The following is a 13,276-nucleotide window of genomic DNA, read 5'->3' as shown; positions in this document are numbered from 1 at the left end:
GGGCAGGATATGCAGAAGTTTTGAGGTGGTTCTTTTTTGTTGTTGTTGTTGCTGGTCTTGGGGCTTGAGGAGCTTTTGTGCTCAAGGCTAGAACTCTATCACTTGAGCCACAGCTCCTCTTCTGGCTCTTTTGGTAGTTAATTAGAGATAAAGATCTCATGTACTTTCCTGTCCAGGCTAGTTTTGAACCATGATCCTTCTGAGTAGCTAGTATTACAGATGAGAGCCACTGGCCTATAGGAAGTTGGAAGAGAATTACCTGGTGCCAGAGCACCAAAAAACCGCCACAAAAAACCTGTTAGTGGGAGTGTAAACTTGTTTAACTGTGCTGGAAAGCAGTATGAAGGTTCCCCAAAAGGCTAAACATAGAGCTCCCCTATGACCCAGCAGCCCCATTTTTGGGCATCTACCCAAAAGATTACAAGCAAGACCACACTAAAGCCACCAGCACAACTATGTTCATCGCAGCACAATTTGCCATCACTAAATATGGAACCAATCCAGATGCCCCTCAGTAGATGAGTGGATCAAGAATATGTGATACATATACACAATGGAATTCTATGCCTCTATCAGAAAGAATGACATTGCCCCATTCATAAGGAAATGGAAGGACTTGGAAAAAAATTATTCTAAGTGAAGTGCACCAGACCCAAACAAACCTAGACTGTATGGTTTCCCTCATTGTGAATAATTAGTATATGTCTAGGATAATCCTAGCAGAAGATCACAATAGCTCAATAGCTATGCCTGTACGAACACATAAGATGATGCTAAGCGAAATGAACTCCATGTTATGGAAGTAAGTGGTTTATAATTGTTGTTGTTATTTTCAATGTAACATGTGAAATTATGCCTTTTTCTTTTGTCTTTCTTCTCCATGGCTTTACCCCCAATGTCAGTGTAACTGATTTTGGTACCCTGGGTATTATATATATGTTTATTGGAACTAAGAGAAGGGAAGGAGAACATCAAAATGGGGAGACAAAGGATAAAAGATGAACCAATGCAACAGCAATACTTACAAAACTATATGTTGTAAACCAACTGTACAACTCATGGGGAGGGGGATGAAAATGGGGAGGAGGGAAAGTAGAAGAAAAGTGAGGGAAGAGGCAACAAGTTGGATAAGAAATGTACTTACTGCCTGATGTATGAAACTAACTCCTCTGTACATCACTTTGACAATAAAAAAAAAAAAAGACCCTCAGGTTGGCATGATTATTGGATTTCTCCATCCTTCTTTCTTCCTCAAGTCTCTTTATTTTTTTTTGCCAGTCCTGGGGCTTGAACTCAGGGCCTGAGCACTGTCCCTGGCTTCTATTTGCTCAAGGCTAGCGCTCTGCCACTTGAGCCACAGCGCCACTTCTGGCTTTTTTTGTTTATGTGGTGCTGAGTAATCGAACCCAGGGCTTCATGTATATGAGGCGAGAACTTTACCACTAGGCCATATCCCCATCCCTCCCTAAGTCTTTTATATTTTATTTTCTTTTTCTTTTTTTTTTTGGCCAGTCCTGGGCCTTGGACTCAGGGCCTGAGCACTGTCCCTGGCTTCCTTTTGCTCAAGGCTAGCACTCCGCCACTTGAGCCACAGCGCCGCTTCTGGCCGTTTTCTGTATATGTGGTGCTGGGGAACCGAACCTAGGGCCTCGTGTATCCGAGGCAGGCACTCTTGCCACTAGGCTATATCCCCAGCCCTAAGTCTTTTATATTTTAAAAATAAAGTTTCTACTGAGTACTCAGTCTGCTTGGACCTTGATACTAACATCAAGTATGAGATTTAGACTCTTAAAATTCCTTGCTAATGTGTTTTCTTTCTTACCCTGTATCAAAAAGAGGGGGCTCAGGAAGCTGCCCCTGCCGGCTCTGTTACTACAGCCTCTGCAGCTTCCAGAGGCTCTAGATCTCATTTACAACACTGTCACCGAACTGGAGAATCTCACAAATTCAGTGATTTAAACTTAAATAGTGTCCAGATGTTTGTTTGTTCCCCATACGTCCTGCTTAAATGAACTGGGACCTTAAGTCCAATATAGTAATTAAAACAGGTGTAGATGAGTTGCTTGGAGGATGGGGTGTGCATTAATGACTCTGAGCAGCTCCTACTTGAACTGATGTGTGTTTTAAGACCTCAAGCTAAATCAGAGCAGGGAAGGGTCCTGCCACACATGCTCTTCTTGCCCCAAATTTCATTACTTGACTCCTTAGTCCTAGGCAGGCCATTTCTACCTGTCCTTGCAGGCTCTGTGACTGCACAGAACAGGAGGCAGAGACAGGAGGGCCTGCTGTAGGGACTTTCTAAGTTTTTACTTGCAAGGGCTGAGGAGTTCTGGTGCTGCATGGAGTTATTCTGAGTCTATAAATTTCATGCTCTTGGTAACCCAAATGGGGTGAAGCACAATGGAGGATATCTCAAGCAAAAAGGTGAGCAACTCAGAATTCCAGAAGGGCTGAGTGTTGAGTTATTTTCTCTAGGTCTTCTAGAATCCTTAATGAATTCATATTACAAATCTCTACCTTAGCCAACTGTGTGCAGATGCTATGCTACAGTGATGCTGTGTGAACACAGGATGTTATGCTTGCCCCTTCTATAAGTTCCAGCCAATGCCAGATGGGACCATGGCTACCCTGACTAGGGTGTGCCTGGACTCAAGGATAGCTGGACTGTGTTCTGGAGAGGGCAGGATGGAGCCTGGACATTTCACTCTGTTTCCACCAATATAAAGGATCCCCTTTGCCCTCTCCATTTCCACTGTTGACCTCTCCATGGTCTAAAGAATACTTTGCCCCAGATCACAATGCCTGTGGCCCAAGTACCTTTCCCAGTTCCTGGTATTTTCACTTCCCGGAATGCCATATCATAACTCTACACCAGTGACAGAGGCACAGCCAGGCATTTTTCCTGGATGCTTTCCAGGTTTGAAACCTTGAAGTCATTTCACACAGGCTTTCCCTCACTTCCTCCCCAAGTCCTGCTGATTCCCCCATCCTCTCACAAATCCAACCTTTCTTCTCTGTTGTGTGACCTCATGAGGACTGTTGCCACCAGCTCACAGCCCATCTCACACAGCTACCTGGCAAGAGTTCCTCCAATATGTGTCTGGTAATATCACTGTTCTGCTTAAAACCCTATTCAGCTGGGCACCAGTGGTTCACACCTATAATCATAGCTACTTAGAAGGCAGAGATCTGAGGATTACGGTTCAAAGCCAGCATGGGTAGGAAAGTCCATGACATCTCCAATTAGCCACCAGAAAAGCTGGTGCTGTGGCTCAAAGTGGTAGAGCACTAGCCCTGAGAAAAAAGAAATCAGGGACAGTGCCCAGGCCCTGAGTTCAAGCCCCACGGCTGACAAAATATAAATAAATAAAGAAAACCCTGTTCAGCTTTCAGCTGCAGATGAGGTCACTGGCCACCAGGCCAGTTCAAAGTCATTCCTGCCTTTCTGGGTTGATCTCCTATTTCTCTCCTTGCCTGGCTCAATCAAGCTTGGACTCTGATTATACACTGCCACTGGTTGCTGCTCCACCTGCTCTCAAGTACTTCATCAACTCTAGGCCTTGGTTCTGGCTTCTCCCTCCATGTCAAATGTTCTACTCTTGTTGTGTCTCCTTCCTGTGGAAAAACTGCATCCTTCAGACCTTTCCTAGATCCCAAAATGAAAATGTCCTCAGATATTCTTTGTTTGCACCCAGTCCATGTTTATACATAAGAAGTATGGACAGTGAGTGGTTTTCCTTCCTTCCTTCCTTCCTTCCTTCCTTCCTTCCTTCCTTCCTTCCTTCCTTCCTTCTTTCCTTCTCTCCCTCCCTCCTTCCCTCCTTTCCTCTCTCCTTCCTTCTTTTTTTGTCCATTGTGGGGCTTGAACTCTGAGCCTACTCACTGTCCCTGAGCTCTTCAGCTCAAGGCTAGTGCTCTACCACTTGAGCCACAGTGCCACTTTTGTTTTTCTGCTTAATTGGAGATCAGAGTCTCAGGGACTTTCCTGCCCAAGCTGGCTTTGAACCATGATGCTCAGATCTCAGCCTCCTGAGTAGCTAGGATTACAGGTGTGAGCCACCAGTGCCTGGCTGTTTTTTATTTTCTTTGGAGGAAAAGTAAAAATTTTTTCCATTGTAATTTTGATTTCTCAAAGAAGAAATCAAATATTCACGTCACCTAATCACATTATTTTACTGTGATATTTATTAAGTCACTGATTTGGGGGCTAAAATAAACACGCTATTCAAGATTCAACAGCATAACTGACTTGGATCAACAAAGAAAAATTATCAGCAATGTCTACTGTAAAATCCTTATATGTGAAGGAATATGAAGTTACTATCAGCTGCTATGTATTCTTGACAAATGCTAAAACAAAACATGTCCTGGAGAATCTGCTGCCTAAATCAACTAAAGCTAAAAGGCAGTGTGTGTGTGATTGTCAGTTCTTCATATCTCTCATTCTAAAGCAGAAAATATGTATTATGGTCTATTTTCTTTTTTTGGCTAGTTCTGGGGCTTGGACTCAGGGCTTGAGCACTGTCCCTGGCTTCTTCTTGTTCAAGGCTAGCACTCTACTTCTTGAGTCACAGAGCTACTTCTGACTTTTTCTGTGTATGTGCTGAGAAATCAAACCCAGGGCTCCATACATGCCAGGCAACCACTCTACCCATAAGCCACAATCCCAGCCTTATTCTTTGTTTTTGTTTTTTTTTGTATTCTAATCTTAATAATAATCAAGTTGCATTATGGTGGTTCTAAGCATTATTAATTAAGCTATAGATAACACTGCTACTTGGTATGAATGAGGTCACCACATGGTGACTCCAGACGTTTGCTGAGATCTTTGAATCAAAGGAATCTGGCCAGACTTCTTTCTTTCTTTTTCTTTTTTTTTTGGCCAGTCCTGGGGCTTGAACTGTGGGACTGGGCAGTGGTCCTGAGTTTTTGTGCTCTAGGCTAATACTCTACCACGTGAGCCACAGTTCCACTTCTGGCTTTTTTTTTTACAGTTGAGATAAGATTCTCACAGACTTTCCTGCCCAGGCTGGCTTGGAACTGTGATCCTCAGATCTTTGCCTCCTGAGTAGCTAAGATTCCAGGTATGAGCCACAGGTACCCAGCTAAGGTAAACTTTTTTTCCCCCCTCAGTTGTGACCTCTGCCTTAATGCCATTCCTGTTTCTCATCAGGATGACTGGCCCAGAGATATTTCTGGATGCCTAGGCCTAAGCACAAGAAAACTAAATCTTCCAAAGAAGTCACTTTCTCAGAATCCCTTGTTCAGAGATGGACACTGTACCAGCTTCCTGCCCCTTCTAGCCAGCAGCCCACTTTCTAACCTCAGGACAAGTTTCTTTTGCTTTCATACCACATAGAAAACCTCTTGGGCCAGGGTTGTAAGAGCTCATACTATAAATATGAGCTCAGCACTACCTATCTAGGCTGCTCTTCTTATTACCCACTCCTGACTAGTTTAATGTCATTGCCAAATAAGTAGCCAAGGCACAGTGAGGAGAAACTTTTAACTGACCCATATTTATGTTTCTGTCATATATAGAAACTTACATAGGAACAAAATGATATGTCTATGATTCTTGGGTTATATACCCACAGAGGTAACCAAAAGTTGGCCTTATTTAAAACAGATGATGTGGTAACTATAAAAAGACCAAATACTGTTGATTAAATTTCTACTTCTGAAAACAGTTTTCTGTACGATGTGCAGATTATGGCCCAGTAGACCAAAACTAGGAAATTACCTGCTTCAATAAAGTTTTATTGAAACATAGTTATGCCTATTTATTTATCTATTGTTTGTAGTTGCTTTCCCTGTAAAATGACAGTTGAGAAGACACTGAATGGATAACAAAACCTAAAATACTCACAGTGTGGAAGTGTATAAGAAAAGTCTGAAACTCCTATACTAGAGAAAGAAGGCAATGTAAAAGGACAAGAACAAAGTACCTGTTGATTGGTAGGTGTTTTTTTGTGACATGGCTGTCGTTATCGTCTCTGTGGCTGCATCTCTGACTGCTTGCTCTTCACTCTGCAGGAGAGTGAGGGTGCACCTCCAAAGGGTAAGTGTGTCTTGCAACTCTAGGAAGACCAAAAATAAACAAATAATCTAGAATGCAATCCACAGACTGGTACAAATTTCAAATAAAAGTTTCAATATAAATCTCAATATTTGTACCTGAAAAATACCGTTCTAACTCCATGGAGGAAGAGACCAACACTGAATGAATGATGGCCATACCATCATCCCTAGGTATTGCAAAAAGACCTGAATATCAGCCTAGTGCTGGAATAGGGAAGACTTGAGGTAGGATTGGAAATATCTATTTGGGGGAGGGGCAAAGTTGGTAACCAGGTAGAGGTAACTAGCTACAGGCAAGTACCCAAGAAGGTACTGTCTGACTCACAAAGGTCCTGGGACTAGCTCATGCGTGAGTATTCTCAGTTCACTGTTATGGTTATCAAGAATGAAATTTACAAATTAAGAGTACTTTGCTGAACTGGAGATGTGTCTTGAGTGGCACAGTGCTATCTGATGTGTGTGAAAAAGCCAAGCAAATATACAAGGCCCTGAGTTCAAGTCCCAATACGGCAAACACACACACACACACACACACACACACACACACACACACACACACACACACACAGGAGGGAGGGGGGAGGGAGGAGAGAGGCAGATTATGTTTCGGGCTAAGAAGAAAAAAAAAGGAGGGCCTAATGTCATATGTCTGTGAGATCCATTTTCTGCTGCCATTACCCCCAGGCACAGACCTTGATAGGCTGTATTAGGTGTTACTCTGGATAGACAGATAGGCAAGGATAGTATTTGCTTCTAAGCAGTAGAAAGGGATGAAGTCCAGAGCACTGGCAAGAAACGGAGCGGACCTTTCAGGAGGTAGGTAGAGAGAGGCAGACTTGCAAAAGAGCAAGGGGTGGGATGAGGACTGTGGAGGAACTCAATGGAGAGCCATGACAAACTACCAACAGCATCCCTGTCCTGTCATAGGAAAGCAGTCCTGTTCTTGTATCTTCCCTTTGTCCATTCTCTCTTTCATCTGTCCCCAGAGGACTTGCTATCAAGAATCACTGGCCCTTCTGTCAAGCCAAGAGTAGAAATGGCTTCACTTGGAGCTTTGTTCTCTTCTTTTTGTTTTAGATCTGGCTTTCAATTTTGCTCACTTTCAGAATCCATCCTTTTTTGTTTTATTTTGTTTTTTTTGCCAGTCCTGGGGCTTGAACTCAGGGCCTGAGCACTGTCCCTGGCTTCTTTTTGCTCAAGGCTAACACTCTACCACTTGAGCCACAGCGCCACTTCTGGCTTTTTCTATATATGTGGTGTTGAGGAATCAAATCCAGGGCTTCATGTATACGAGGTGAGCACTCTACCACTAGGCCATATTCCCAGCCCCAATCCATCCTTTTTTGCTTTCTAGGACTTCAAACTTTTCTCTCTTGACATTTTTCTAACTTAGTCATTTATACTTCTAAATTTCTTCCCTCTGTAGTCCAATTTTTCATGTTCATATTATTAATTGTTAGCCACCATTCATCTTCTTCATGTCTATAATGCTATAATTTTCCTAGGACTCTATTCCACACAAGAACTCCAGGCTATTCCATGTGCACCTCGCCTGTTGTGAGCCAGAGTTTAAGTAGCCAAGTTAATCACAAAATGTGTATTAATTTTACTGGTGAAGTTTTACACATCCCTTGCCTTGTTTTTTGCGATGGGGTCATGCAACATTGCCCAGGGTTGTCTTGAACTCTTGAACTCAGGAGATCTTTCTATCTCAGTTTCTTGAAAAGTTGAGCTGCAAGTGTGCGACCATGCCCATTTGACCAAAGCTGATAAGACTTTGCTCTTATTCCTTTAGGTCCAATGATTAAACTACAATCACTGGAAGTTTCCCCTCAATCTGCCTTTCTTTTTTTAAATTATTTTATTTTATTGCCAGTCCTGGGGTTTGAACTCAGGGCCTGAGCACTGTCCCTGGCTTCTTTTTGCTCAAGGCTAGCACTCTGCCACTTGAGCCACAGTGCTACTTCTGGCCTTTTCTATAGATGTGGTGCTGAGGAATTGAACCCAGGGCTTCATGTATACAAGGCAAGCACTCTTGCCACTAGACCATATTCCCAGCTCTCAATCTGCCTTTCTAAGAAAAAAAAAAAATGCCCATATGTCCCTAGGACGAAAGAAGTGAAAGGAAAGCAAACTAATTTCCCAGAGAGATTAAGAGATACTTCATTTGTCTTAATTCCTAAAATATGAATCTTACTATCTGAAAAGAATTCCTTCCTTTATTCTGGAAACATGCCTCCACAACTATATTGGAAGCTCTTGGGAGCAGGGATGTTTCATTCTTGTTGGCTATGCTTGGAAGTAGTATGAAAATTAGAATTCTACTAACAGATGAAAAGGAAATCAAACAGGAAATCAAGACAGGACTAAACATAGCAGGAGAGGACAGGGTCAAAACTGAAGCATGTTTTCAGGTCCCAGGCTTTTCTCTTATTAAACCCTATGTTAAAGACCAAAATAAAATCCAAGACAACAAAAATGTAAAATTAACACTCCTTCCAAATTCTGAAGATCTCAAGCTTAGTTTTCTTCAGCAGCATTAGCTCATGGCTCTTCTCTACTCATTCCTCTTTAGGCATGGGGGTGGTAGCAGGAAAGAGACATGGAGGTGGATGACACAGCTAGAAATCAGTTAAGAGCTATATAACCTCTTCACTTCAAAATATCTCCTCTTTCATATCCTAGGGATACTGTACTTTAAGCTCAGTGAAGTCACCCTGTAGTGACTATGGCCAGAAGCCTAGAAGTCATTTTAGCATCTCCTTTAACTTCAGTATTACCAAGTCTCAGGTGGGGGCTCTACAGAGTCCTTTTTTCCCCTGGGGCTTGAACTCAGGGCCTGGGCACTGTCCCTTAGCTTCTTTTGTTCCTTGAGCCACAGTACCACCTCCGGCTTTCTCTGTTTATGTGGTACTGAGGAATCAAACCCAGAACTTCATGCATGCTAGGCAAGTACTCTACCACAAAGCCACATTCCTAGCCCCTTGTCAGTGTGTTTTGAGGCTGCTCTGTCTACTTCCTGCTGCGTCAGCTTATGCTAACTTATTCACTTTTCACATAAACTACGGAAGCAGGCTTCTTGGTAGAAGGGATGGTTGGGCTGAGTCTTGAAAGACAAATGAAGTTAGTGAAACTGAGATTTGTTTATAGGTGGGGAGTTGTGGACAAGGAGGATGGAAGGGAAGTGCTTCTGAGCCACATTAAAGAACATTTAGATTTCATCCTAAAGGCAATGGATTCACTCAATGGTTTTTACAGGGAACCAAATGACTAGATTAATATTTGAAAAAGGCCACAGATGTTCTCTGGAAGCTTTTGAAAGAAAGGCTTAGAAGATAAGACAAGGAAAAGGGGCTAAGAAGCTGCTGGCGAGAATAAATGGGTATGAGCTAAGAGGGGGTAAGATGGGGGAAAATACCAGACTAGAATAGAGGCAAGGTACATGCTGCCATTTGTCACCTTCCCATCTCTCTTGGCTGGGTATGTATCTCTCTCTCTCTCTCTCTCTCTCTCTTACCACTTACCTAGAACTGGCTGGGGGTTGGTGAGGAACAATGGTGTGGTGCTGGTGAGGACTTCAGCAGCAGCCAGCCTAGACTCGGTGGGGAGAGGGTCTTCACAGGACAAGACAACCAGCTGCACCCACTGCTTCAGCTCCAGGGCTAGCAAGTCCTTGTTCTGAAAGCACAAAAGGTGCCTATCAGTAGCCTGGAAGATGAACCATGGGTGGCCATGGAGCCACCCCAAACTGTGTCTGCATGTCACCTCCTACATCAGTGGGAACATTTTTCTATTACAGTAAGGGCAGGGAGAAACAAACAAGCTCAAAGGAAGAAAATCTAACTTGTTTTTGCAAAATAGAGAGTCCCAAAAATTAGCTAGTTCCTTGAGTTTTTGTTGCATATGTCAGCTTATCACACACTGGTGTATCTCACAGCTTTAGTAAGGTAGTAGCAAATAATAAGTTGCCCTCAGTAACAAGATATTTATCCTATTTTTACTAAGAGAACCCCAGATTTTTTTGCACTTAGATAAAGACTATATATCCCAGCCTTCTTCACACTGGGGAGAAACCTGAGATTAAGTTCTGACTAATGGAGCCATCACTGGAAAGTAAGTACCAGTGCACTTGTAGGTTGTGCCTTAGAAAACACCCATAAGGGCGTATCTAGCATTCATGAAGCCCTGGGTTCAATTCTTCAGTACCACATAAACAGAAAAAGCCAGAAGTGGTGCTGTGGCTCAAGTCAAAGAGTGCTAGCCTTGAGTAAAAGTAGCTCAGTGATAGCACCCAGGCCCTGAGTTCAAGCGCGGGACTAGCAAAAACAAACAACAACAACAACAACAAAACTACTCATGACCTTCACTTCTCTTTTGACCCCTCCTCCCTCCAGCTTCCTGAACAAGACAAGATAGTAGGAGGTAGAGCAGCCTTTGGAACCATAAGATGAAACCACATGGAAGATAGCAGACCTATCAAGCAGAGCCTGGGGCCAAACAATGTCACACTACCATGTCTCTGTGAACTGCATCCATCTGGACTCATGAGTTGTTTGTTTGTTTTTGCCAGTCCTGGAGCCTGAACTCAGGGCCTGAGCACTGTCCCTGGATTCTTTTTGCTCAAGGCTAGCACTCTACTACTTGAGCCATAGTGCCACTTCTGGCCTTTTCTATATATGTAGTGCCAAGGAACTGAACCCAGGGCTTCATATATCTGAGGCAAACACTCTACCATTAAGCCACATTCCCAGCCTCTCCATCTGGACTCATGAGTTTTTAATTATGACATATAAAAGCAGTATCTTAACTGATACTCTTATTTAAACAAAGCTCTGTTATTGTTTTAAATTTTACGAGCTTTATTGAGATGTAATTCACATACCACAGAATTGTTCTGGGAGGCTGGTGACAGGGTGTTGAGTTCAGCTTCCTAAGTAGCTAGAATTATAGGTGTAAGTCACTGGTGCCCAGCCAAGTCATCCTTTTAAAGTGGAAAAGTCACCAGGTGCCTATGGCTCCTACCTGTAAATCCTAACTAGGATACTGAGACCTGAAGATTTTAGTTTGAAGCCAGCTTGCCCAGGCAAGTCTCTGAGACTCAGCTCTAATAAACAAGGAGAAATCCAGAAGTGGAAGTTGTGGTTCAGGTAGTAGAGAGCCAGCAGTGGGCACGCTGAGCAAAAACATCAAGGTCTTTAGCTCAAGCCTTGGAAATGGTACCACACAAAAAAGTGGAAAAGTCAATGAATTTTGGTATGTTCACAGATGTGGGTAATCATCACCACAGTCAATTTTGTTACTTTTGGTACTTTACTTTAAAATATGAAGTTTGTTATAAAAATACACGTTTATGATTTACCATTTTATATATTGATACATGCATATGGTTGTGAAATGTTCAAATCACAGCAAACATCTTTTCAGTGAATTTTAGACCATTTCAGCATTACAAATAGAAACGTGTATTCTTTAGCTATCACTCCTCTACCGGTTCATCCTCTTAGCCTTAAACAACTACTAATCTTACTTCTGGATTTGTCTAATTCTGGGCACAGTATGTAAACAGAATCATATGGTCTTTTTATGATTGGCTTCTTTTACCTGGTTCATCTGTGCTGTGGGAAATACCAGCAATCTACTCCTTTTTTCCCTGCTGCTAAGGTTTGCATTCTGAGCCTGGTGCTTGCTAGGAAGGCATTCTACCACTTGAGCTGTGCCTCCAGCTCTTTTTATTCTGGTTACTTTTAAGATAAGTCCCAGATTGGCCTGGACCAATTTACCCCTCTGCCATTATAATATGTCCAATGTTTTTGTTGAGATGGGGGGTGTGTGTCTCACTTCTTGCCCAGGCTGGACTCAAAGCACAATTCTCTAGATTTTAGCCCCTCAAGTAGCTACAATTAAAATATGAGCCACCCTATACATAAACTTCTATTCCCTTTTATGGCCAAATAATATTCCATTCTGACTCAATTGATATTTGGACTGTTTCTTTTATACTGTCATTAAAAACATTTTTTTTTTCCTAGAAAGGCAATTGTCATTCTCTGGAACTTCCTGTTTTGGTTTGAACATTTTCTCCAAAAGTCATGCTGAAATGTAATTGCTGCTGTGGCAGCATTTATATGGAAGATGGGATCCCTGAGAGGTGATGAGGTCACTAGGGTGGAACTCTAATGATTTGGATGGATGAATGCCGTTATCTCCAGAGTGGGTGAGTCACCACAGGAGTGGCTCTGCTATAAAAGTGAGTTCTGGTCTTCTCCCTCCTTCCCACATGCCTTCTCCTGTGTTATGAGGTGGTGTGAAGGCCATCATCAGATGTCAGGGTCAGCCTCCAGAACTATGAGATGTCTTTAAAATAAATAACTCAGTCTTAGGACTGTGTGATAGCATCAGAGGCTAGACGATCACGACACTTGATTTACCAAGTGAACCATAAATGTTCAAAATGTGCTAACTGATTGCTCTGACTATCTACAGGGCAATGGAATTAAACAGAAATTCTTGCTATGTATCCAAGGCTGACCTAGAACTCCAGAATTTGCAGTCCTTGGCCTTAGCCTTCTAAATCCTGAGATTACAAGGGTATTTTTTTTTGTGTGTGTGTTTCCTAATGATGTTCACCTACTAGGTTTCACACCTCCGCCCCCAAGCCTGACTGTGAATGACAGAAACAGCTTCCAGCTGGTTAATTTCCACCCTTTGGTCTTTTATCTCAAGCCAGACTCTGGCACTCTAAGCTTAACAATTTCAATATTCTTGGTATTAACTTGCTTTTTTCTACTTCAAATAGGGTCTAGCTACACAAATGGGGAGAAAACAATGGGTACATAAGTGCTGATGGAGAAGTTGTACCATCATCATGGATTCTTACTGAAAATGCACAGGAGAAAAGAAATGTGGTATCAGTCTTCTAAAGCTAGTCCCAGAGTGAAAACTCAACATGAGCAATGGTTTAATAGAGGCCATGCAAAAAAGTAACAGCAATTGTGCTTGTTGGGACAACTGACACTTATTTTCTGGGAAAATAAGGGCACAAACCATCCCCAGTCCTAGGTCAGGCACAGAACTAGCCTCACCTCCTCATGTGTCTGCAAGTGGTAGGCAATAACTCTGGAAGCAAGTCTCAGAGACACACCCTGGATTTCAGATCTGGAGGAAACAAATATATAAATCAAGTCAAATTAAATAT

The 13,276-nt window shown here is 42.5% G+C and overlaps 1 protein-coding gene across 2 annotated transcripts in view; it reads right to left on the bottom strand.

The window, feature by feature from the left end:
• Thada (THADA armadillo repeat containing) overlaps positions 1-13,276 on the bottom strand; it is a 308,781-nt gene that overhangs the window by 35,028 nt on the left and 260,477 nt on the right. For both annotated transcript variants that reach the window (XM_048353036.1, XM_048353037.1), the window contains 3 exons: positions 13,164-13,236; positions 9,606-9,759; positions 5,949-6,080 (listed from right to left, as the gene is read on the bottom strand). In XM_048353036.1, coding sequence (XP_048208993.1) covers positions 5,949-6,080; positions 9,606-9,759; positions 13,164-13,236 — 359 coding nt within the window. The remainder of the gene's footprint in view (positions 1-5,948; positions 6,081-9,605; positions 9,760-13,163; positions 13,237-13,276) is intronic.

Source organism: Perognathus longimembris, chromosome 8, assembly GCF_023159225.1.
Source record: "Perognathus longimembris pacificus isolate PPM17 chromosome 8, ASM2315922v1, whole genome shotgun sequence".
NCBI classification, from domain to species: Eukaryota; Metazoa; Chordata; class Mammalia; order Rodentia; family Heteromyidae; genus Perognathus; species Perognathus longimembris.
Note: the sequence above shows the minus strand (reverse complement) of the source record. Positions and strands in the feature narration are given on the sequence as shown.